The sequence below is a fragment of the Budorcas taxicolor genome, chromosome 11 (assembly GCF_023091745.1).
Source record: "Budorcas taxicolor isolate Tak-1 chromosome 11, Takin1.1, whole genome shotgun sequence".
NCBI lineage: Eukaryota > Metazoa > Chordata > Mammalia > Artiodactyla > Bovidae > Budorcas > Budorcas taxicolor.
Window position 1 is genome coordinate 56822726 of NC_068920.1, and position 26679 is coordinate 56849404.

The window sequence follows — 26679 nt, forward strand, 5'->3', positions numbered from 1 at the left end:
TTTGATCTCTGGTTCCTCAGCCTTTTCTAAATCCAGCTTGAACATCTGGAAATTCTTAGTTCACATACTGTTGAAGCCTGGCTTGGAGAATTTTGAGCATTACTTATCCTAGCATGTGAGACAAGTGCAATTGTAAGGTAGTTTGAACATTCTTTGGCATTGCCTTTCTTTGGGATTGGAATAAAAACTGACCTTTTCCAGTCCTGTGGCCACTGCTGAGTTTTCCAAATTTGCTGGCATATTGACTGCAGCACTTTCACAGCATCATCTTTCAGGATTTGAAATAGGTCAACTGGAATTCTATCACCTCCAATAACTTTGTTCATAGAGATGCTTCCTAAGGCCCACTCGACTTCGCACTCCAGGATGCCTGGGTCTAGGTGATTAACCACACCATCATGGTTATTTGGGTCATGAATATCTTTTCTGTATAGTTCTTCTGGGTATTCTTGCCACCTCTTCTTAATATCGTCTGCTTCTGTTAGGTCCATATTTTTTCTGTCCTTTATTGAGCCCATCTGCATGAAATGTTCCCTTGGTATCTCTAGTTTTCTTGAAGAGATCTTTAATCTTTCCCATTCTATTGTTTTCCTCTATTTTTTTGCACTGATTACTGAGAAAGACTTTATTATCTCTCCTTGCTATTCTTTGGAACTCTGCATCAAATGGGAGTATCTTTCCTCCTCTCCTTTGCCCTTCGTTTGTCTTCTTTTCACAGATATTTGTAAGTCCTCCTCAGACAACCATTTTTCCTTTTTTATTTCTTTTTTTTGGGGGATGATCTTGATCACTGCCTCCTGTACAATGACACGAACCCCCGTCCATAGTTCTTCAGGCACTCTGTCTATCAGATGTAATCCCTTGAATCTATTTGTCACTTCTACTGTATAATTGTAACAGATTTGATTTTGGTCATATCTGAATGGTCTAGTGCTTTTCCCTACTTTATTCAGTTTAAGTCTGAATTTTGCCATAAGGAGTTCATTATCTGAGCCACAGTGAGCTCCCAGTCATGTGTTTGCTCACTGTATAGCACTTCTCCATCTATGGTTTCAAAGCATATAGTCAGTCTGATTTTGGTGTTGTCCATCTGGTGATGTCCATGTGTAGAGTCTTCTCTTGTGTTATTGGAAGAGAGTGTTTGCTATGACCAGTGTGTTCTCTTGGCAAAACTCTATTAACCTTTGCCCTCCTTCATTCTGTATTCCAAGGCCAAATTTGCCTTTTACTCCATGTATCTCTTGACTTTGTACTTCTTTTCTGGTCCCCTATAATGAGAAGGACATCTTTTTTGGGTGTTAGTTCTAGAAGATCTTGTAGGTCTTCATAGAACCGTTCAGCTTCAGCTTCTTCAGCATCACCGGTTGGAGCATAGACTTGAATTACTGAAATAGTGATTTTGGACATTTGTTACCTTAAAAGCAGGATATTGTGTTTCTTCTTTCTGTTGTTTTATCTAATTTATTCCTATCCATTCTCCTTTTTAAAATTTTGTTTTTAGTTCAAACTCAATCAGCTAGAAAATAATACACAGCTGACTCTTAAACAGCAAGGGTAATGAACTCCAAGGGTCCATCTCGCCTGTGGATTTTTTTCCAACAAATATATTCAGTAGTATAAGATCTGAGGTTGGTTGTGTATGAGGATGTGGAATCTTGGGTATGGAAGCCCAGCCAATGGACTTGGGTACCTGCAAACTTTAGTATCCTGGGCAGGTCCTAGAACCAGTCCCCATAGATGCTGAGGGCTCGCTGTACTTAGCAAACATACAGGAAACTCATATTGTTTATTAAATACACTGATCTATTCTCTTTTTTTTTAATGAATAATCTTTGTTTTTTTTGAGCAGTTTTTGGTCCACAGCAATACTGAGCAAGAGATAGAGTTCTTAGGTGAACTCTGCCCTCCATGTGCCTAGCAGTGCCCATGTTGACATGGCCTGCGGCAGAGCTTGTCCCTGTGAGCTGAAGATGTGCTGTCTGCAGCTGTCGGGTGTAGCTGGTTGTGGGTATCATTTCTGTCTCTGGTGAGTGCCAAGGCGCTCTCCTGTGTTGTTGACTCTCCTGCAGAACCTGTCCAGCTTGATAGAGGTATGGAGGTTGCCAGCAAAGGGGCCAGGACTGCTCTTTGTGGTTCTGTCTGGTGTTTCCTTATGTGTTTTGCTACTCTGTTGTTAGTGCATGCACTTTACAGATGGCGATGTCTTCTTGGAGTGTTCACCCTTCGTTGTTATGTAAAGACCCCTTTTATCCTACATAAACCCTGTACTCTGAGGTCTACTCTGAAAGTAATATATACTCCCATTTGCTTTGGTTTGTGTTCGCATGGTGTATCTTTCTCTTCCATTCCTTTCAATCCACGTGTGTCTTTAAAGTGGCTTTCTTGTATACAACGTACAGGTGGGTCTTGATTTTGATCCACTCTGACAGTCTGCTTTTAATGGGTGACCATGGAGAAGGAAATGGCATCCCACTCCAGTATTCTTGCCAGGAGAATCTCGTGGACAGAGGAGCCTGGTGGGCTGCTGTCCAAAGGGTTGCACAAAGTTGGACACGACTGACATGACTTAGTATGCATGTATGCATTGGAGAAGGAAATGGCAACCCACTCCAGTGTTCTTGCCTGGAGAATCCCAGGGACGGGAGCCTGGGGGGCTGCCGTGTACGGGGTCGCACAGAGTTGAACATGACTGAAGCGACTTAGCAGCAGTAGCAGCATCACCTTTAAAGTAAAGATTGATATCGTGGGGTTAATGCAGCTGTATTTGTTACTGTTTTTTATTTGTTGTTCTTTTTCTTTGTTTCTGTTTTTGTCTTCCATACTTTTTCTGCCTTTTGTGATTTTAACTGAGCATTTTATATGATTCCATTTTTTTTCTTTTTAACATATCTATTATACTTATTTTATTACTTTCTAAATTGGTTTTACTTTTAAGGAGTTTTCATATATATGTCTCTTTTTGGGTCACCATGTCAGGCACAAGTAATGCAAGTGCCTTATAATAACAATGTTTCTACTTCCCTTGTATCCTTCTGTCATTCATTTCATTTATAATAAGAGTATATAAACACATGCAGATAGGTTCATAAACCTACATAATAGAATACATTGTTCCCATTGCTTTGAACAAACTTTTATTTGTTAGGTTAGTTATGAATAAGAAAAGCAAAGGTTTATATATTACCTTTCCTGTTCTTTGATGTTCAGATTTTCTTTGGGTAGATCTGAATTTCTGGTTTATATCATTTTACTTGTCTTTGAAGAACTTCTTTTAACGTTTCTTGCCCTGGAGATCTGGAAACATATTACCTCAATTTTTGTTTGTCAGAGAAACTCCTTATTTCTCTGTCTCTTTTGAAGGAGAATTTTGTAGGGTACACAGTTCTGAGTTTGAGGAAGTTTTTTCTCTACACAGTTTAACTGTTTCACTCCACTCCCTTCTTGCATAGTTTCTGAGGATAAGTTCAATAAAAGCTCTTTCTTTGTGGGTAAGATGTTTCCCCCTTATCTTCTTTTAAGATTTTCCTTTGTCACTGATTTTCTAAACTATTAATATACTATACTATACTATAATAATGTAATGTAATATGCCTCACTATCTTCTATTGGCATTTATCCTGCTTGGGCTTGGTGTTCTCTGAGCTTCCTGGGTCTGTGGTTTGGTATCTAACATTAATTTGGAGGAAATTCTCTGTCATTATTGCTTCTGTTCCTTTTTCTCTCCTCCTCCTGGGATTCCAGTTGTCGTATGTGACAGCTTTGTTATTCAGTTCTTGGCTATTTTGGTCTTGTTCTTTTTTCCCCCAATCTTTTTTCTTTTTTTTTGCTCTTGGAAATTTCTATTGTCGTATCCTGAAGCATAGAGTTTGTTTCCTCAGCTGCGTCTGCTAATAAGTCCAACAAAGGCACTCTTCATTTCGTTAGTGTTTTGATTCCTGATGCCTCGCTTTTTCGTTCTTCCTTAGAATTTCCATCTGTCTGCTTATGTTACACATCTGTGCGTGCATGTTGTCTACTTTTTCCAGCAGAGCCCTCAGCATGTTGATCATAGTTAATTTAAAGTTTCAGTCTGATAATGCCAACACACTGCCATATCTGGCTTTGGTTCTGACATGTGTTCAGTCTCTCCATATTGTAATTTTTTGTTGAAAGGTAGATGTGACATACAGGGTGTACAGAAACCTAGTACATTTGCCTGTCGTGATGTGCTGGTGAGCGGGAGGGGATGACTATAGACAGTGTGTAGTGTGCCTGTGGCTGTGAACCACACGAGTGATTCTCAGCTTCCCTGCTTCCAAGGGGACAGAGTGGTCAGAGGAGGCTGGAGCTGGGCATTTCCATTCCCCCAGACAGGTGAGACTCAGGTAAGATGGTTTCTCCTGAGGGCAGCCTTGCTAAACAGAACAGAGTGCTCCAGAGTATTTAAGGATGGTGCCTTTGTTTATCCCCATGTCAGAACATGAGTGGGTTTCTCTGTTACATGCTGTGAGCACATAGTGGGGCCCCTGACATTCAGCTGCACAGTGTGGCCTCCTCTGGCCGGTTGCCTTGGAGTTTCTGTCTCTCAGAGTCATCCACACAGAGACCAGAGATCTGTCAGTTCCAGGGTAGGAGTTCTTATGCCAGTGCTGGTTCCTGCAGAGATTTCTGCTCTGGTGTGTTGTGGCTCCCTGTGTCTGCCTCTGTCTCTAATTTTAGTGGGCAGTGCTTTGCCCTGTGACCTCATTTCTCTGATGGGTCTGAGTGGAGTTGTTGATTTCCAGTCTGTTCAGCTTTTTACTTGTTAGGATGAAGTGAAAACGTCTTTGCTGTTTCTGTGCCAGGCTGGAAACCTGAAGTCTCTGTCCTTTCAGGTTTGTGTAATTTGCACAGCTCTGTAGTCCCCTACGTTGACAGCATTTCATTAACCAGTGCTGCCAGGAATGGTTGTTCAGCCAATCTTGAGTCAATATAGGTAGAACTGTATTCCAGACTGTTTATCCATTCCTTCCACAAATGTGTGCTGGGCAGTTTTGTTCAAGACTTGCCTGGAACACCATGGGTTGTATCTGCATTCCCTTTACCTTCAGTTACCTTGTGAGTTCAGCCCTTTCCAGTTTGGAAGGTTGTTAGACGATAGAAGCAAAGTTCAGAGTTGCTGAATTCTGTTTTCTTTCTGTCATTTGTCAAAAATAACACCAGCTTCCCTACTCCCGAGGTGGATTGTTTCTTCTGTTTTCTTATTTTTGTGAGCAAAGCTTTGAAAGGCGTTTTGTCAATCTTTGGTTTCTTCTTGGCTTTGCCCTTTCTGACCTTTTCATATAGGCATGGGCAGTATTTCAAGTGCAGTTTGGACAATTCAGTTAATCTGTCTCTCGTTGGTGTCTTTTAATAATTCTAGTGGCTCAGAGGGCAAAGAATCTGTCTGCAGTGCAGGAGACCTGGGTTGGGAAGATCCCCTGGAGAAGGGAATGGCTGCACACTCCAGTATTCTAGACTGGAGAATTCCATGGACTGTATGGTCCATGGGGTTTCAAAGAGTCGGACATGACTGAGTGACTTTCACTTTTAATAATTCTGGACTTAACTAAGCCTCATTTCCTTCTCATTGGGATCCTTTGCAATTTCATTATAAGACTTTTTTTTGGAATAATAATGTTGGCTAACCCATGTTGAGGTGTGCTTCCTGTATGCTGGGAGTGTGGAAGGGCTTTAGATACCATTCTCACAGGAGCTCTGCTACGTATTTCCTATGCTGACAGTGAAGCTGAGTCAACAACAAGATGCAGACAAGCACACAGCCCCCCAATCCTTAGCTGGTAAACCGAGATTCAGATGCAAGAAGGGCAGCTCCAGACTGTTAACCACATGCTGTGCATCTGCTCATCACACTTCCTAGTACTAAACAGTGTTACAGTGCTGATCTTACTAAAATACATACTACCATGAATTTTGTGACTTTCATAATTTATAGGAATCCAGTGTTTCCATGGGGAGAGGGCAATGGCACCGCACTCCAGTACTCTTGCCTGGCAAATCCCATGGATGGAGGAGCCTGGTGGGCTGCAGTCCATGGGGCCGCTGAGAGTCAGACATGACTGAGCGACTTCCCTTTCACTTTTCACTTTCGTGCATTGGAGAAGGAAATGGCACCCCACTCCAGTGTTCTTGCCTGGAGAATCCCAGGGACGGTGGAGCCTGATGGGCTGCCGTCTATGGGGTCGCACAGAGTCAGACACGACTGAAGCGACTTAGTAGCAGTAGCAACAGTGTTATCATGTGTGCTTTTATTTGTAGTTAAGGCTTTTAGTAACCACATTTGTTTAGCTTCTGGGCTTTTTTCCATTATTTTTGTTGCAGCCAATTTCCCATTAATTTCATTAATAATGCACAGTTGTTTCTAATTAACTTACAGGTCCATCAGCTATGACTGAAAAAAATTGCCCTGGCTTCCTGTGTCAACTTTTAAATAAAATATGTTGACTTCTCATTGTAGTTTCTTATTAAAATATCTAAAATTTCCTGGATTTTGGCATATACCGCTTTTAGATATTTTCTATGTTCTTGTTTATGCCATTGTTTTTAGTAGCCCATCTTTATTTTTCTTATGAAATAATATAGAGATTCTGTATACCTCCTATAACTCATTTTTCTGTAAAATATTTTCCTGTTTGTTCATCTCATTTCTATCTGGGATTCCTCTAACTTTGTATGGATTCTGCACTTTAGGTTCAGTTCAGTTCAGTCACTCAGTTGTGTCTGACTCTTTGCGACCCCATGAACCGAAGCACGCCAGTCCTCCCTCTCCATCACCAGTTCCCAGAAGTTCACCCAAACCCATGTCCATTGAGTCGATCATCCAACCATCTCATCCTCTATCGTCCCCTTCTCCTCCTGCCCTCAGTCTTTCGCAGCATCAGGCTCTTTTCAAATGAGTCAACTCTTCGCATCAGGTGGCCAAAATATTGGAGTTTCAGCTTCAGCATCAGTCCTTCCAATGAATATTGAGGACTGATTTCCTTTAGGATGGATTGGTTGGATCTCTTTGTAGTCCAGGGGACTCTCAAGAGTCTTCTCTAACACCATAGTTCAAAAGCATCAATTCTTTGGTGCTCACCTTTTTTTATAGTCTAACTCTCACATCCATGCATGACCACTGGAAAAACTATAGCCTTGACTAGACGGACCTTTGTTGATAAAGTAATGTCTCTGCTTTTCAATATGCTGTCTAGGTTGGTCACAACTTTCCTTCCAAGGAGTAAGCGTCTTTTAACTTCATGGCTGCAGTCACCATCTGCAGTGATTTTGGAGCCCAGAAAAATAAAGTCAGCCACTGTTTCCACTATTACCCCATCTATTTGCCATGAAGTGATAGGACCGGACACCATGATGTTAATTTTCTGAATGCTGAGCTTTAAGCCGACTTTTTCACTTTCCTCTTTCACCATCCAGAGGCTTTTTAGTTCTTGTTCAGTTTCTGCCATAAGGGTGGTGTCATCTGCATATCTGAGGTTACTGATATTTCTCTCAGCAGTCTTGATTCCAGCCTGTGCTTCCTCCAGCGGAGCATTTCTCATGATGTACTCTGCTTATAAGTTAAATAAGCAGGGGGACATTATACAGCCTTGACGTACTCCTTTTCCTGTTTGGAACCAGTCTGTTGTTCCATGTCCAGTTCTGACTGTTGCTTCCTGACCTGCATACAGATTTCTCAGGAGGCAGGTCAGGTGGTCTGGTATTCCCATCTCTTTCAGAATTTTCCACAGTTTATTGTGATCCACACAGTCAAAGGCTTTGGTATATCAATACAGCAGAAATAGATGTTTTTTCTGGAACTCTCTTGCTTTTTCAATGATTCATTGGATGTTAACAATTTGACCTCTGGTTCCTCTGTCTTTTCTAAAACCATCTTGAACATCTGAAAGTTCACGGTTCACGTATTGCTGAAGCCTGGCTTGGAGAATTTTAAGCATTACTTTACTAGCATGTAAGATGAGTGCAATTGTGCGCTAGTTTGAGCATTCTTAAAAACAGACTTCCCTGGTAGTTCAGACGGTAAAGCGTCTGCCTACAATGCAGGAGACCCAGGTTCGATCCCTGGGTTGGGAAGATCCCCTGGAGAAGGAAATGGCAACCCACTCCAGTATTCTTGACTGGAGAATCCCATGGATGGCGGAGCCTGGTGGGCTATTGTCCAAGGGGTCCCCAAGAGTTGGACACGATTGAGCGACTTCACATTCACTTTTGAACATTCTTTGGCACTGCCTTTCTTTGGGGTTGGAATAAAAACTAACTTTTTCCAGTCCTGTGGCCACTGCTGAGTTTTCCAAATTTGCTGGCATATTGACTGCAGCACTTTCACAGCATCATCTTTCAGGATTGGAAATAGCTCAACTGGTGTTCCATCACCTCCACTAGCTTTGTTCATAGTGATGCTTTCTAAGGCCCACTTGACTTCATATTCCAGGATGTCTAGCTCTAGGTGAGTGATCACATCATTGTGATTATCCAGGTCGTGAAGATCTTTTTTGTAAAGTTCTTCTCTGTATTCTTGCCACCTATTCTTAATATCTTCTGCTTCTGTTAGGTCCATACCATTTCTGTCCTTATTGAGCCCATCTTTGCGTGAAATGTTCCCTTGTATCTCTAATTTTCTTGAAGAGATCTCTAGTCTTTCCCATTCTATTGTTTTCCTCTATTTCTTTGCATTGATCACTGAGGAAGGCTTTCTTGTCTCTCCTTGATATTCTTTGGAACTTTTTTGCGTTTCTTTTTCTTGGGGATGTTCTTGATCCCTGTCTCCTGTACAATGTCACGAACCTCCATCCATAGTTCATCGGGCACTCTGTCTATCAGATCTAGTCCTTTAAATCTATTTTTTACTTCCACTGTATAGTCATAAGGGATTTGATTTAGGTCATACCTGAATGGTCTAGTGGTTTTCTCCACCTTCTTTAATTTCAGTCTGTATTTGGCAATAAGGAGTTCATGATCTGAGTCACAGTCAGCTCCTGGTCTTGTTTTTGCTGACTTGTATAGAGCTTCTCCATCTTTGGCTGCAAAGAATATAATCAATCTGATTTCAGTGTTGACCATCTGGTGATGTCCATGTGTAGAGTCTTCTCATGTATTCTTGAAAGAGGATGTTTGCTATGACCAGTGCGTTGTCTTGGCAGAACTCTATTAGCCTTTGCCCTGCTTCATTCCGTAAAGGCCAGATTTGCCTGTTACTCCCGGTGTCTCTTGACTTCCTACTTTTGCATTCCAGTCCCCTATAATGAAAAGGACATCTTTTTTGGATGTTAGTTCTAGAAGGTCTTGTAGGTCTTCATAGAACCATTCAACTTGAGCTTCCTCAGCATTCCTGGTTGGGGCATAGACTTGGATTACTGTGATATTGAATGGTTTGCCTTGGAAACAAATAGAGATCATTCTGTCTTTTTTGAGATTGCATCCAAGTAGTACATTTTGGACTCTTTTGTTGACTATGATGGCTGTTCCATTTCTTCTAAGGGATTCCTGACCACAGTAGTAGATATAATGGTCATCTGACTTAAATTCGCCCATTCCAGTCCATTTTAGTTTGCTAATTCCTAGAATGTCAATATTCATTCTTGCCATCTCCTGTTTGACCACTTCCAATTTGCCTTGATTCCTGGACCTAACATTCCAGGTTCCTATGCAATATTACTCTTTATAGCATTGGACCTTGCTTCTATCACCAGTCCCATCCACAACTGGGCATTGTTTTTGCTTTGGCTCCATCCCTTCATTCTTTCTGGAGTTATTTCTCCACTGATCTCCAGTAGCATATTGGGCACCTACTGACCTGGGGAGTTCCTCTTTCAGTATCCTATCTTTTTGCCTTTTCATACTGTTCATGGGGTTCTCAAGGCAAGAATACTGAAGTGGTTTGCCATTCTCTTCTCCAGTAAACCACATTCTGTCAGACCTCTCCACCATGATCCGCCCGTCTGGGGTGGCCCCCATGGCGTGGCCTAGTTTCATTGAGTTATACAACCTGTGGTCCGTGTGATCAGATTGGCTGGTTGTCTGTGATTGTGGTTTCCGTCTGTCCACTCTCTGGTGCCCTCTCTCAGTGCCTACCATCTGACTTGGGTTTCTCTTACCTTGGGCCTGGGGTGTCTCTTCATGGCTGCTTCAGCAACGCGCAGCCGCTGCTCCTTACCTTGGACACGGGGTAGCTCCTCTTGGCCGCCGACCCTGACCTTAGATGTGGGGAAGTAGGCATAAAATTAACATCTGTAAATGATGTGAGATTTTTATATTTCCTAGTGTTTTCACATTGTTTCTTTTCATTTATGCTGTCTATCTTCCTTTATGCTTTTATGTATTTTTGTAAACTAGAAAAAAATATGTGCAATTGAAAGATTGAATGAAATTTTTAGGTAAAATTCTTCATAGCTATTTGGTGATTATTTCAGGTTGTTAGCAAGTAGCATGATTAAAGCTGTTCCCCTTCCTAATGAGTGGGTGGCTTCTCCTGAGAACGGTAGTGCCCTGATAATGCACAGCTCAGCTGTCACTTAGATGAAGCGAGGAAAGCAGCTGCACCCTTGGGCAATTAACCCTTTTATTAATAGGCCGTTGGACAGTTGAGGGGTGCTCAGGAGTCTCTAGAGCATGGTGTTGTGTTGAGTCTGGGTGGATAACCTGCTGTTGTGCTGCTTGTCATTGCCAGGGTGCCCATTCCGACACAGCGACCCCGAGCTGCTGAGGCAGAAACTGCAGGCCTACAAGATCCCTCCCGCAGGGATCAGCCAGGTAGGTTGGACCCTCCCTGCAGTCTCAACAACTAGACAGTGGGAAGGCCCTTGGTTTCAGGTCATGTTCTAGCAGGGATGCTGTGTACTGCCTGCTTGGCCTCACACCGCAGCCGCTCTTCTAAGTGAATTAACCCAAAGCTTTGGCTTCTCTGGTTTAGACTCCTTGGATATTCTAGTTCTTCTCTCTGCTAGGCAACATTTTTGTGTAATAGAGCTGAAACCCCCCTTTTTTTTCAGTCTCTCTCTCTCTCTATTTGCCTTACCATCTCAATGGGGGGCATTTTAGAAAATAAGATTTTAGAGGAATGCATTGAAGCTTATTAATGAAGCTGAAAATCAATGACATCGTGTTGCTTTTTGGAGACTTTCTGTGCTGTGGGAGGCTGAAGCAGAAGGTAGAGCAGTGCGTGCTGCCTGCGTGTTCTGATTCACTAATCAGATCCACACTTAGGAGGATAGTTCATCAGGTCCAGTGGTTCATCAGATGCTTTGTCTCAGAAACCACTTAGGTAAAAAAAAGAAATGCTTGAAGGTAACAGCAAATGGTTAAGAGTGTGTCTTTTAATAAATATGCTTTAAAAAAAACACCTGTGAGCTCGCAGAGATGCACTCTGTCTGTGAGTTGGCTTGGGATTTGAAGGCATTTAAAAGGAGTTTCTGCTTTCTTAGCTTAAGAAGAACACTATTTTAGAGCCAGAACATCTAATTCATTATATATCAGTTTTTCTTGAAAGAAATAATTATTTTAGAAAATTCTGTTTCTACTGTGTCCAGAGTTTATATTGAGTTTAATCAATTGAATTCGTATCTTGGTTTTTCCATCCTCTGGAAAAGGCAGTGTCCAAGGTGCCCAGCTATTGGCAGATGCTAAGAAGAATTGGATATAAACCCATGTTCCTATAAAACCTAAGTCATATGAGAGAGGCACACATAGAGTGTCTTGTTTCTTCTGCATACAAGAGTTGGTAATCAGATTGGGAGGCTGAGAATCACTTCTTGGAGGGATGCTCTGTGAATTAGACCAAGTGTATGGGAGGTGGCTAGGAAGAGAGAAAGTGTGAATAAAAGGCAATAAGTGTATAGGATTGCTAGCATTCCAAGCTTAAGGTATTGGTAGCACCAGTATATCAACATTGATAGGTCACTTGAAAGGAGTTTTTGTTGGTTTGAGAGATTAGGTTTCGAGCTGGGACAGTTAAATGACAGATTTGCAGTGTGTTAGAGAAGTAGCAGAGAAGTTCCAGGTGGAAATCGGTGTTCTTTTGGGTTTGCATTGTAGATCTAACAATAAATTGGATTGGAACGAACATTAGAGGAGAGTGCTTCTTTTGTGGAGTTGGGTCGGGTGTAATATGGGCGCAGAGCTCCTGGGTCATTGGTACCAGAGATGGAAGCCAGGCCTCTGACTCCATGGTGTTTTCTCAATCCCAGTCTGCTTTAGAGGTAATTGTCATGAGTTTTCTGTGGGAGAAGGGAGCAGATAATGAGAGAGGGGGAGGGAGTCAAAGCCAGGACTCAGGATGCAATCTTGGCTCACGCTTCCCTCTGTCAGATGGTAGAAGGAAGTAGATGAGAGAGGACAGAGCAGAAATGAGGGGAGAGGGAAGAAATGCATTAGGAAGTGCTGGCTACAAAAGTCAGCAGAGAACTGGGAGAGGAGGGCGTAGTCCTTCGGAGTGGAGAGACAGCGTCCTGTGTAGTGGAGAGACAGCGTCCTGTGTAGTGGAGAGACAGCGTCCTTCGTAGTGGAGAGACTGGCTGGGGTTAGGACTGAGAGGCAGCTGGATTTGGTGAGAGGCGTCAGCGTCTCAAGGAACGCAGAGCAAGACCACAGACACACAGACTGAGTGAGGCAGTGGCTCGGACCCGCAGGCAGCGAGCACATCTCCCAGAAAGTTGGCTCTGTCAGTGTGAGCCTCTCAGGTGGTTTGCCTGCATGTTTGGGGCTACAGTGGACCTGAGCCTGTTTGTAGGAAAAGAACCCATCACAGAGGCTGGGCGTGATAAAGACAGAAGCAAAGACAACCCCTCTCTAACCAAGCAGTGTTCGCTTCTCTCTGTTACATCATGACCATGCTGTACATGCCTGTGGTCTTTTTTCGTCCAGTGCTCTTGAGACGAGTGATGTACAGCACTGTGTAAGGCGCCGCACAGTGCTCTGATTTATAAATGCTGTGAGTTGATGACCACAGTACAATTAGCAAATCTACATCATCATATACATGCAAAAGCAAAGAAGTAGAAAAAATGTTGTTTCCTTGTTATGAAAACTCTTAGGGCTTACTGTCTTTACTTTCATATATAATGTATATTTATCATGTTGTACATTACATCTTTAGTAATTATTTTTCTTACAACTGGAAATTCCTGTCTTTTGATTGCCTTCATCCAGTTCCCCTTCCCACGACCCTGCCTCTGAAAATCACAAATCTGATCCTTTTTTCCTTGGTTGGTTGGTTGGTTTTTGAAGTGACCTTCGTACCACGTTAGTCCCTGGTATACAACATAGGGATTTGCTATTTCTGTTTCAATATTTCATGTTCTCCATTTTAGTAAACATCTGTTTTTCTTTGTATCTTTGACTCTATTTATATTTGTTCGTTTTGTTTTTTAGATTCCACATACAGGTGAAATCATACAGTATTTGTCTTTCTCTGTCTGACTTATTAAGTATGCTAATCTCTAGGTCTATCCATATTAATGGCAATATTTCATTCTTTTTATGGCTGAATAACATTCCTTTGTATATATGTACCACATCTTCATTATCCATTTGTCTGCTGATGGGTACTTTATGAACAATCACTTCTAAAAATATATAGGCTATTCACATGTTTATTGAAAAGAGTGATGCTTTTATTTAACAGTAGTGACTATGTTTGTACATTCTTTTTTTGAAAAAGATGTGTAGTGCTTCATGAATGTGTGTCATTCTTATGCAGGGGCCATGCTGATATTCGCTGCATCGTTCCCATTTAGTACATGTGCTGTCAAAGCGAGCACATGTTTGTACATTCTTAGCTCTGACTCCATTGCATTCCTCCATTTATGCTCCGTTTGCAAGTAGATCCCTCAGTTAGTTGAAGCATGATCCTTTGGACCTGCTTTGTAACCTTTTTCAAGATGCCCAGGGCATATGGGTGGGCTGTAGATAATGCTGTACTGTTATTTAATGCCTTTATTGAGTGGCTCTCAGTAGAGTAAAGCAGCTTAGGGCTGTGTTCTAAAAGGAATAAAGTTGATGGATGAAAAATCATGTAAAACATTTGGATGGATACTTAGTTGCAGCTTGGCATAAGAGGAAATTAGATCTTAAAAACTCTTAAGTACATGTTAAAATATTAAAAGAAAGTCAAGAAAAATATCATTTAAATGCATTTAAGGTAAAACTCAGAGGTATTTTTATTTCAAAGAAAAACTACTTGAGAAAGATACCATCATCATTAAGAAGTGCTTATATCTTCTTATAAGTTTTATATTATTATTATTAAAATAATCAGAATTTTATTGGTCAGAGGAGAGATCATTGTGATTTAACTGGCATCACCTACTTGCATAAAAGCATATTTATAGGATCACATTTTATCGTCCTTTTTGAATGAGCTTGGTGTCCAGCTTAGGAAGACCAGAAATGAACAACACAGTAAAGCCAAAGATGATAGGTAGTCCTGCATTTGTTCCTCAGCCCTCCCCCAGAAGAGAAAAGCATGGAAGTCAGGTCACCAACAAGATACCAGAATCCTAAGTGTTCATACCACAACAGCATAGCTTAAAAGCACGTGAAGTAAGGAGAGAGAGACCTGAGTAGAGAACTGGACAGATGCACAGGTGACATCTGGAGACGTGAGCACTGCTCTTTCAGGAATGACTGAAATGGGCAGACAGAGGATGAGCAGGGGTGTAGATGACTTGAGCCACACTCACATCTGTAGACATGCCATCCCACAGCAGGTGAGGAGACTCACCCAGATAGGTCACCTTCTGTGTCTTAAAAAGTTCATTACAAATTTAAATGAATTGAAATCAGACAGTGTTCTCTGACTATAACCATTATAATAAGACAAGAAAAAGAAATCAAAGGCAGATTAGAAGGGGAGAAAGAAAACCTTCCTCTATTCTGAGTGTGATTATCTATGAAAAAAAAACTCAAAGGACCCACCAGAATGTAAAAAGTTTTATCATATGCAGTCATATCAAGAAGGCATAAATGTTTTAAAATGAATTTATTTATAAAATATGTGCAGGATCTTTATGCTGAGACACTGATGAAAGCAGTCAAAGAACAGAGTTGGAGGTACACACTGCCTGTTTCAAGGCTTAATGTTGAGCTGCTGTAGCTCTAACCACACCAAAACAGTGTGGTTCTAGGGAAATGACAATAGGAGAAGATAATTTTTTCAACACGTAGTTCTAGAACAACTGTACTAGCTCTAGTCCATATCCCCCACCACCTCTGCTGTTGCCCCGGAAGAACCTAGACACCTACCCCACACTCTTCAAAACTTAATTAAAAGTGGATCATAGATATAAATGTCAACTTTCCAGGAGAAAACAAGAAAATCTGAGTAACCTTGTACTTGGTATGTTCAATGAAAGAAAGTGTTGGTAAATTAGACTTTATGAAAATTAAAACTTTTGTCCTACACAAATATTATTAAGAGAATGATAAAATAGCCATAGACTGGAAGAAAAATATTTGCAAATCACATCTGTCATAAAGTCCTTGTCTTCAGAATTAAAAGATATAAAGACCTCTCAAAGCTCAATAATAAGAAAATAGTTTTTTAAGTAAGTAAAAAGTTTGAGCAGACATTTCACCAAATATTTGAATAATAAGTAAATGCTTGAAAAAAAATGTTTATCATTAGATATTAGGGAAATGTGATTTTAAAACTATATGTCAATATGAATTGGTCTCATTATTTAAAAAAAAAACAACACACAAAACAACCCTGACAATACCAAGTGTTGGTGAGAATGCAGAATGACTGGAAGTCTGATACCTGTGGACTGGGGTTTTGCATGGTAAAGCCATTGTGAAGGCAGCTGGCAGTTTCTTATAAAGTTAACTTTGTGCATACTGTTGAACTTAGTTATAGCACTTATAGATAATTATACCATTGAAATAGAAGCCTAAGTCCACCCAGAAAGCTGTGCATAGTGTCTAGAGAGGTTTATTCTAATTCCCCAAAATTAGAAACAGCCCAGTGTTCTTCATATGTGGCTGGATAAACAAATTGTGTTATACCCCATTTTATTGTGCTTTACTCTTTTGCACTTCACAGATAGTGTGTTTTCTTTCAAAATGAAGGTTTGTGGCAAGCAAGTCTATCAGCACTATTTTTGCAGTAGCATTTGCTCAGTTCATATCTCTGTGTCAGCTTTTGGTAGTTCTTGCAGTATTTCAAACTTTTTCACTATTTGTTATGGTGACCTATGAGCTGTGGCCTTTGATGTTACTATTGTAATGTTGAGGGGCAGCACCGTAGACTGCACTCATACAAGGTGACAGTCAGTGGATGTTGGGTGTGTTCTGACTGTACCACTAACCTGCCAGTCCCTTATCTTTCTCCCTTTCCTTGGGCCTCTCTTCTCCCTGAAACACAATAATATTGCAGTTGGGCCAATTAATGGCCTACAGTGGCCTCCAAGTGTTCAAGTAAAAGGAAGAGTCATATGTCTCTCACTTGAAATCAAAAGATCAAGCTCAGTGAAGACAGCATGTCAAAATCCAAGACAGGCTGAAAGCTAGGCCTGTTGTACCAAAGAGTTAGCCAGGCTATGAAAACAAAGGAAAAGTTCTTAAAGGAAATTGAAGTGCTCCTCCAGTGAACACCTGAATAATAAGAAAGACCTTATTGCTGGTATGGTGAGACTTTCAGTCTCTGGATAGAAGATCAGACCAACCATAGCATTCCCTTAGTGAAGTGAAAATGAAAGTTGCTCAGTCGTGTCCGACTCTGCGACCCCATGGACTATATAGTCCCTGGGATTCTCCAGGCCAGAATACTGGAGTGGGCAGCCTTTCCCTTCTCCAGGGGATTTTCCCAACCCAGGGATTGAACCCAGCTCTCCTGCATTGCAGGCAGAGTCTTTACCAGCTGAGCCACAAGGAAAGCATTCCCTTAAGCCAAAGCTTAATATAGAGCAAGGACCTAATTCCCTTCAATTCTGTGAAGGCTGAGAGAGGTGAGGAAGCTGCAGAAGAAAAGTCTAAATCCAGCAGAGGTTCGTTCATGCGGTTTAAGGAAAGAAGCTGTCTCCATAACTTAAAAGTGTGAGGTGAAGCAGCAAATGCTGATGTAGGAGCTGCAGCAAGTTCTCCAGAAGATGTAGCTAAAATAATTCGTGAAGGTGGCTCTACTAGATGACAGTGTAGCCACCAAGCAGAAGATGCTATCTAGGATTTTCATAGCTCGGGGGAGAAGTCTGACATGCCTGGCTTCCAAGCTTCAAAGGATAGGCTGACTCTCTTCTTAGCTGCTGATGCAGCTGGTCTTTAAGTTGAAGCTTGTGCATGCATGCATGCGTGCTCAGTCGTGTCCGACTGTTTGCAACCCCATGGACTATACCCCGCCAGACTCCTTTGTCCGTGGGATTTTCCTGGCAAGAATACTGGAATGGTTACCATTTCTTCCTCTAGGCTATCTTTCTGACCAAGAGACCAAACCCGAGTCTCCAGTGTCTCCTGCATTGACAGGCAGATTCTTTACCACCAAGGACTTCCCAGGTGGTGCAGTAGTAAAGAATTGACTTGCCAAGCAGGAGATGCAAATTTGATCACTGGGTCGGCAAGACCCGCTGGAGAAGGAAATGGCAACCCACTCCAGTATTCTTGCCTGGGAGATCCCATGGATGGGAGCCTGGTGGGTTACAATCCGTGGGGTTGCAAAGAGTTGGACACGACTTAGTGACTGGACAGCAACAGCTCTGCCTGTGCTCTGTAGATGGAACAACACAGTCTAGATGACAGAACATCTGTTCACAGCATGGTTTACTGAATATTTTAAGCCCACTGTTGAGACCGACTGCTCAGAAAAAAAAGATACCTTTCAAATTATTACTGCTCATTAAGCATCCACTTGGACACTCAAGAGTTCTGGTGGAGATATACAACATTTGTGTTGTTTTCCTACCTGCTGACACAACGCCCACTCTGCAACCCATTGGTCAAGGAATAATTTCAACTTCCAAGGCTTATTATTTAAGAAATGTTTTGTAAGGTTATAACTGTATAGGATCTGGGCAAAGTCAATTGAAAACCTTCTGGAAAGGATTCACTATCCTAGATGCCATTAAGAATGTTTGTAATTCACGGGAAGAGGTCAAAATATTAACATTAACAGGAGTTTGGAAGACGTTGATTGCAACTTTCATGGATGACTGAGGAGTTCAAGACATCCCTGGAGGAAGTAATTGCAGATGTGGTGAATGTAGCAAGAACTGGAATTAGAAGTAGAGCCCAGAGGTGTGACTAAATTGCTATAATCTTAGTGTAAATCTTGAATGAATAAGTTGTTTCTTATGAATCAGCAGAGAAAGTGTGTTTTTGAGATTAAATGTAATCCTGGTAAAGATTCTGTGAAGACTACTAAAATGACAATGAAGGGTTTAGAATATTCTATAATCTTATTTTATAAAGCAGCAGCAGGATTGGAGGAGACTGACTCCAGTTTTGAAAGAAGCTCTCCTGTGGGTACAATACCGTCATACAGCATTGTGTCCTGCAGAGAAATCAGTTGCGAAAGGAAGAGTCAGTTAACATTGCAAGTTTCATTGTCTTATTTTTAGAAATTGCCCCAGCTTTCAGCAACCACCACCTTGATCAGTCATCAGCCATCAACATTGAGGCAAGACCCTCCTGCAGCAAAAAGATTATGACTGGCTGAAAGCTCAGATGATGGTTAGTGTTATTTTATAGTAAAGGATTTTTAAATTGAGATATGTACATTGGGAGTTCCCTGGTGGTTCAGTGGTTAGGAGTCTACCTGCCAATGAGGGGACAGATTTGATCCATGGTCCTAGAAGATTCCACATGCCACGGGGTGACTGAGCCCATGCACAACTACGCATCCCATGCTGCAGAGCTCATGCTCTGCAACAAGAAGAAGCCAGTGCAGTGAGAAGCCTGCATGCCACAACTCAGAAAGCCCAGGCACCTCAAGGAAGACCGAGCAGAGCCATAAAAAAAAAGCTATTAAAGTATTTTTTAAAATATACATAACTTTTCCTTAAGACATATTGCTGTTACACACTAGGAAACCAAAAAATTTGTGGCTCACTCTGTTTGAGTACTCGCTTTAATGTAGTCGTCTGGAACCGAACCCACAACGTCTCTAATATTCCATTGCCGGTAGTCACACAATGCAATATTACTCAGCAATAAAAAAGTGACAAACTTCTGGTATATCCAGCAGTAGGCACCATGCTAGTTGAGACATCAGATGTGATTCCGTCTATGTACAGAAAGCAGAGTGATTGTTGGGAATGGAGGAGGTATTGGTTGGGGGATGACTGGATGATGGAGATGTTCTGTCTGCCTGTGGACGTGATGTCATGACTGAGTTTGTCCAAATTAAACTGTACACTAAAGGGGGTATATTTTACTGCATGAAAATGTATACCTTAATTTTTTTAATGGAAAGAAAGAGAGAATGGGTGGATAGTAGCATGAAAGAAAAGTGAAGTTACTCAGTCGTGTCCAGCTCTTTGCAACCCCATGGACTGTAGCCTACCAGGTTCCTCCGTCCATGGGATTTTTCCAGGCAAGAATACTGGAGTGGGTTGCCATTACCTTCTCCAGGAGATCTTCCTGACTCAGGGATTGAACCTGGGTCTCCTGCATTGCAGGCAGACACTTTATTGTCTGAGCCATCAGGGAAGTCCAAGTAGCATAAAGAGCCAAATAACCATCTTTCATGGCAGGATTTCTATAGATTAAGTTAATAAACAAAGAACCCAGAGTATCAGCATGTAACTTAAAATTAAATAGGCAACAATCTGTATGGCCCCAAAGTGGAAATGGTTAAAGGAACTGCATCTTGAGAATAGACCAGGCAGGGAAGAAGCATGTGGTGGGAGCTTTTGATATTAGTAACTAGCCACACTGTATACTTAAAATATTTATTTTCACTCTCACAAGCAGTCGTCACTTAGAGGTTGAACAGAACAGTCTCGTGTTAAGTATGAAGTTTAAATTAGGTGCTCGGGCGCCTGATGGGAAGGTGCTGATAGCCGTAGTGAGAGCTGACCTGTTATCTTTGGCTGTGAGGGTTTCAGCCTTTACCTTCTATCCTCCCAGCGCTGTAGCATCTGGCCCCTGTTAAAAGCTGTGAATTGTCTGAAGTTTTGTTCTCTTTGCTAACGAAGAAACTAGTTGCCGCAGTTTCAGAGCAGAAAGATGACAGTAGCAGTAGCAGATCATCGACCTTCTCTTGTGTCAGCTCCCCGAGCCCAGTTCCCACGGAGCGGGGTGAGAACGGCAGGCGCTGCTGCCTGTGCAGGGGGTGCCGTCAGAGTGGGGCTCTGGGTCCTCCCCGCAGGCAGTGAGCATGGCTCCAGGAAGGTTCTGTGTCTTCTAAGCTGTCGGTTACAGGAACACCCTTGAAACACCTGAGGCAAAGGCCATTGTTTTCTCTGCTTGTAAAACGTTCAGGGGTTTGGAACCCTGGAAAATTCTCTCTGAGCTGTGCACGCTGGTGACCAAATGAATACATATGTTTATAAGCAATATTGGCCAGTTTTTTGCCCACACCGTCCATTCTTCTCCTTGAAATACTGGTGTGCATTTTAAGCTCAGTTTCTTTTAAGAACTTCCCATGAGGTAATAATCCTGCCAGTGCTTTGCTGCTTTGTTCAGTTAACCATCCCTGTCAGTAGTTCCTGCCAAATTTAGATGTCTTGAGTTTTGGTTTTTAGTTTTCATTTTGCCTTCACCTCTTGTATAAAAAAATTGCAGTTTTATAATAAAATGGTAATATTTTATAGTATGATACAGAAATTTAAGAAGAATCTGCATTCAAAATACTGAGAATAAAAGCTTTAAATGATCTTAAATAGTTTCATTTCTCTGAAGAGTTTTTTTTCTATTGTGAAAAGAGACACATGAAATTTTCACATTGTAATTTTTTCACTGGCACTTGGAACAGTGTGCTGTATCCTTTTCAAGTTGTAAAATTGTCTTTTTACTGTGCTGAATCATGCATGCATATCATTAATTCTCATATAATTTAATAAAAAACAGTAATTGCTGCATACAGGATAACTTAAAGGTGGTAGTTCTTTGTAATAAATGTCAAGGTAGAGTTAATACCTTTTATTGCAATCTGTGAATGCTCGTACTCTTTCGTGTTTTTTCTCTCTTATTATGTAGAAACAAGTGATGTGCTTGGTCTGTCACTGGACACAGGACCTCTTCTCTGGTTTTATGTTTTGGCCTGCTCTGCACGACTGTGCCAGGCCCTGTGATGGGGGTTTATGCAGGCTGTACCTCATTCGGCTCTTGCTGTCTTGTCACCCTGTGGGAGAAGAGAAAGTGAGGCTGGGAAGATGAGCAGAGCCCAGACCTCAGAGCCAATATGGGAGGAGGTGGGACTCACATGCCCATGTCTTGTTTTTCTTTTTACTTTAAATTCAGTTGAAATTCTTTTTGGTTTCTTTCAGGGAAAGCCTTTATTGTGAGGTGAATAATGATTTTTATGTACCTAAATTTAGGAATATGTTTAATAAATTATTTAAACCCTGGCAAATAATATGAAATAAAGATGAGAATAGCTCCACTTACAGGTGGAAACAGGGTTTCAAAAGTCTAGTTATTTTTCTTCTTATTGAGGTAAAATTCACAGGATATGAAATAAACCATTTAAAGGCGTACGAGTCAGTACATTTTGCACATTCGTGGTGTTGTGCAGCCAGCACCAGCCAGCTTGTCACCCGGTGAAGCCGGTCCCTGGGGGCAGCCCTCCTCGCCCTGGCACCCAGCCAGCTCCACGGGTCTGTCCGTGCCGGGGCCGCCTGTGAATGGAGTCACACAACAGGGGCCTTCTGTTTGCCTTCTTTCACTGAGCATGTTTTCACAGATCCTCCTTGTAGCGTCTGTCAGTACTTCGTCCCTCTTCGTGGCAGAATAATATTCCAGTGTGTGTTTATCCGTCCACCCCTCAGTGGACAGTAAGTTGTTTCCCCTTTTGTTTGTGTAGTCTGATAGCATCACAGTGAGTATTCACATACAAGTACTTGTCTGAGTGCCTGCTTTCAGTTCTTCTGGGTATACACCTCAAAGTGGCATTGCTGGGTTATAGGATAACTCTATATTTAACTTCTTGAGGAACTACCTGGCCATTTTCCACTGCAGCAATACAGTTTCACATCCCACCAGCTGTGCTGTGAGGGGTTCTTAGTTCTCCACTTCCTTGCCAACACCTGTCACCCTGCACCCTTTTGTTTCAGTTATAACCATCTGTGTCTGACATCTCTGGCTCTGTAGATGCATCACCCTAGTCTCTTCCTCTTCATGGGACGTTCTCCCTGTGTGTCTTCACATCACATCTTCCCTCTGTGTATTCTTTGTTTGCTTTTTTTATAAGGACACCAATCATGTTGGATTCAGACTGACCCTGATGACCTATTTTAATTTCATTTCCTCTGTAAAGACCTTTTCTTCAAATAGGGTCCTGTTCTGAGGCAGGAGAGATTAGCTTTTTGAAGGAACACAGTTCAGTCCCTAACACCTTGTGAAGTGGTACCTTGTCAGGGATTTGACCTGCATTTACTCTGATGACTAGTGATGCTGAGCATCTCTTGTGCTTGATGGCTTCTGTCTCTTCTTTGGAGAAATGTCTATACAAATCTTTTGCCCATTTTGAATTGGGATATCTTTTTGTTATTGAGTTTAAGTGTTCCTTATATATTTTGGATACTAGACTCTTATCAGATATTTGATTTCTAGGTCTGTGTGAGCTGCTATAACAAGTTACCGTAGGCTGGATGGCTTCTAACTGCAGAAATTTACCCTCATGGTTCTGGAGGCTGAGAAGTCCAAGGTCAAGGCCCTGGTAGATTCAGTGCCTGGTGAGGCCCCACCTCCTGACTCATGGATGGTTGTCTTCTTCTTCTTACTGTGTTCTCACAAGGCAGAAGCTGGCAAGAGCTCTCTGGGATCTCTCTTACAGAGCACTGATCACCTCCCAAACGCCCTACCTCCTCATTCCATTGCACTGGGGCTTAGGATTTCAGCATACAAACTTTGGTGAGGGGTGAGGGGCACAAACATTCAGTCTATAACAGCAATTTTTTTCTCCCATTCTGTAGGTTGTCTTATCAATACTCTTTTGATAGTGTCCTTTGGGCTTCCCCTGTGGCCCAGCTGCTAAGGAATCCGCCTGCAATGCAAATTCAGTCCCTGGGTTGGAAGGATCCCCTGGAAAAGGGAAAGGCTACCCACTCCAGTGTTCTGGCCTGGAGAATTCCATGGACTGAATAGTCCATGGGTTTGCAAAGAGTCAGACACAACTGAGTGACTTTCTCTTCACTTGAGGGACAAAAGTTTTTAATTTTGATGAAATCCAGTATGTTTTTTTATTGTTGTTATTACTTACAGTTTACTGTCATATTTGAAAGTCCATTGCCAAATTCAAGGTTATTGAAAATAGACACTTGTAGGAGTCTTAAAGTTTTAACTCTTATATTTAAGTCATCAGTCCACTTTGAGTTAATTTTTGTATATGATGTGATATACAGGAGTCCATCTTCATTCTTTTCCATGTAGATGGCCAGTTGTCCCAGCATCATTTACTGAAAAGAGCATTTTTCCCATCGTAATCATCTTAAGACCCTTGTTAAAATTTCATTAGATGTAATTATATGGCTTTATTTCAATACTCTGTAGAATCAAGGTTCCCAAAGATTCTATAGTGTTGGTCAGTATGTTTGTCTTTTTGCCATATGACACTTTTTTTGATTATTAAAATTGTAGTAGATTTTGAAATCAAGAGGTTTGAATTTTCTAATTTCATCTTTTTCAATATTGTTTTGACTGTTTGGAGTCCATTGCAATTCATGTGAATTTAAGGACTGCCTTTTTCATTTCTGCAGAAAAGGCCATTAGAACTTTCATAGGGATTGCACTGAATCTGTAGTTTGCTTTGGGTAGTATCGATATCCTCTCAATATTATGTTTTTATCTGTGAACAAGGGATTTTTTGTTTTTTCTGTTTGTTTAGGTCTTTAATTTCTTTCAGCAGTGTTTTGCAGTTTTCAGCATACGTGTCTCTCATCTCCTGGTCTTAGTTATTTTATTCTTTTGCATGCTGTTGTAAATGGAACTTTTACTTTGTGTCCTTTATTCTGATAGTTGATTGCTAGTGTTAGAACTATAAGTGGTTTCTACAAAGAAATGTTCTTGTATCCAGCAGTGTTGCTTAGTTTATTTATTAGCTCTAATAGCTGTCTTAATGGATTTTTTAGGATTTTTCTGTATATGAGATCATGTCATCTGTGGATATATATTATAGTTTTGCCTTTTTCATCTGCATTTGAATGCCTTTTCTTTGTTGCCTATTTGGTCTGACTCGGACTTCATTGTGTTTTTGAATAGCAGTGGTGAAAGCAGGCAGCCTTGTCTTGCTTATTCTTGATCTCAGGTCTAAGACTTCCGTCTTTCACCGTGAATATGATACTAGCCATAGGTTTTTCATAAATGTCCTTCATTATGTTAAGGAAGTTCCTTTCTATTCTGTGTGTGTGTTTAAACATGAAAGTGTGTTGGATATTTTCAGAAGCCTTTTCAGCATCTGAAGTGACGGTGTGGTTTTTGTCTGTGGTTTATACATTGATCAGTTTTCATGTGTGAGCCACCCTGGCATCAGGGGGATAAATTCTGCTTGGACATGGTTTATAATACTTGTAATGTGCTGCTAGATTTGGTTTGCTAGATATTTTGTATCTTGGATTCATAAGGTTTATTGGTCTATAGTTTTCTTAATGATATCTTTCTTTGGCTTTGTTGTCAGGGTGATAGCTGGCCTCTTGAGTTGAGTTAGAAAGTGTTGACTCCTTTGTGGAGAAGGACTTGAGAAGCATTGGGCTTTCCTAGTGGCTCAGACAGCAAAGAATTTACCTGAGGTGCGCAAGACCTGGATTCAGTCCCTGGGTTGGGAAGATCCCTGGAGGAGGAAATGACAACTGGCGGGCTACAGTCCATGGGGTCGCAGAGCGGCGGACACGACTGAGCAGCTTTCATTCACTCACTTGCGAAGCGTTCAGTTTAGTTCAGTCACTCAGTCGTGTCCGACTCTTTGCGACCGCATGAATCGCAGCACGCCAGGCCTCCCTGTCCATCACCAGCTCCCGGAGTTCACTCAGACTCACGTCCATTGAGTCAGTGATGCCATCCTTTGGTACTCTTTAAATGTTAGATAGACATCTAGTCTTGGGCTTTCTTTGTTGGGAGCTTTTTAAACACTCAGTCTCATTGACTATTATAGGTTTGTTCAGATTTTCTGTCTTCTTAGGTCAGGTTCAGTAATTTGTGTGTTTCTAGCAATTTGTCCATTTTATCGAGGCTACCTCATTTATTGGTATGAAGTTGTTTGTAGTATTCCCTTATGATCTCTTTCAATTTGGTGAGGTCATTAGTAATATCCCCTCTTTCATTGCTGATTTTAGTCTTGGTGTCTTGTCTCATTTTTTTTTTCCTTTTTCAGTCTTTGTCAAATTTGGTTGATCCTTTCAAAGTAACAAGTTGTTTTTTAATTTTCTCTATTGTATTTCTCGTTTCTATTTTGTTTAACTCTAATTTTTATTTCCTTCTTTTTGTTGGTTTTGGGTTTAGTTTGCTCTTTTTCTGGTATTAAAGTTAGATTATTGATTTGAGCTTTTTCTTTTTTATTGTAGTGTGTACAGCTGGAGATTTCCCCGTGAGCATTGCTTTCTCTACATTCTGTATAAGGCTTGGATGATGTATTTTTGTTTTCATGTGTTTCAAAGTATTTTCCAATTACCCTTATGATTTTCTTCATTCCTTGACCCATTGGTTATGAATGTGTTTAATTTTTACATATTTTTAATTTTCCAGTTTTCTTTGTGTAATTGATTTTACCCCACTTTGATCACAGAAGATGTTTTCTATAATTTAAGTATTTTTAAAATTATGAAGTCTTGTTTGGCCACCTAACAGATGGTCTATCCTGGAGAATGGTCCCTGTGCACTTGAGAAGAATGTGTATTTCTTTTTGGTGGTTGACTAAAAGAAGGAAATGGCAACCCACTCCAGTACTCTTGCCTAGAAAACTCCATAGATGGAGGAGCCTGGTGGGCTATAGTCCATGGGGTCACAAAGAGTTGGACACGACTGAGCGACTTCACCCCCAAGACGGCTGATGTCAAGTCTTTGTCAGATGAGCCCAATGCCTGTGCTTCCAAGGGAACAGTTTGTATTCATTTCTCCTGTGAATGGACCCTACCTACTTGTTTCTTTCCAAACTTTATAATAATTTCTAGAAAACTGGACATTTTAAATATTCCAGGTTGCTAACTCGGAAAGCCTGACTGTCTGTATGTGCTTGATCTGGTCTCTTCAGCTGCAGTCACCAGCTGCATGCAGTGACGGTTCAGCCCTTGAAGTGTGGATGATCCACACTGAGATGTGCTGAGGGCAGTGGTGAGTTCAGGGACCACCTCTGCTGGGAAAAGAAAAAGACCGTGACTTGTGTCACTTGCTGATTTTTGTTGTGTAAATACTCCTACTGGACTGATGTCACGTTATCAACATGATGTTACAAACCCTTACTTGGGAAGAGATGTGCACAGCTCCCACACACAAGCCATTGTTGTCCACTCCAGCACACTGCCTGCCATAAGGGGAAAATGCATGCCAGGTTGCAAAGAATTAATATGAAAAGCAAGTAGAAAATAT

At 41.3% G+C, this 26679-nt stretch overlaps 1 protein-coding gene and 2 non-coding genes across 3 annotated transcripts in view; 2 read left to right on the forward strand and 1 right to left on the reverse strand.

The window, feature by feature from the left end:
• PRIM2 (DNA primase subunit 2) overlaps positions 1–26679 on the forward strand; it is a 302144-nt gene that overhangs the window by 255176 nt on the left and 20289 nt on the right. The window contains exon 12 of the mRNA XM_052648836.1: positions 10682–10764. Within this exon, the coding sequence (XP_052504796.1) occupies positions 10682–10764 (83 nt within the window). The remainder of the gene's footprint in view (positions 1–10681; positions 10765–26679) is intronic.
• On the forward strand, positions 8017–8088 carry TRNAC-ACA (transfer RNA cysteine (anticodon ACA)). The gene has a single exon. It is a non-coding gene; the product is annotated as a tRNA-Cys (tRNA).
• LOC128057046 (U6 spliceosomal RNA) lies at positions 13666–13769 on the reverse strand. The gene has a single exon (XR_008200239.1). It is a non-coding gene; the product is annotated as a U6 spliceosomal RNA (small nuclear RNA).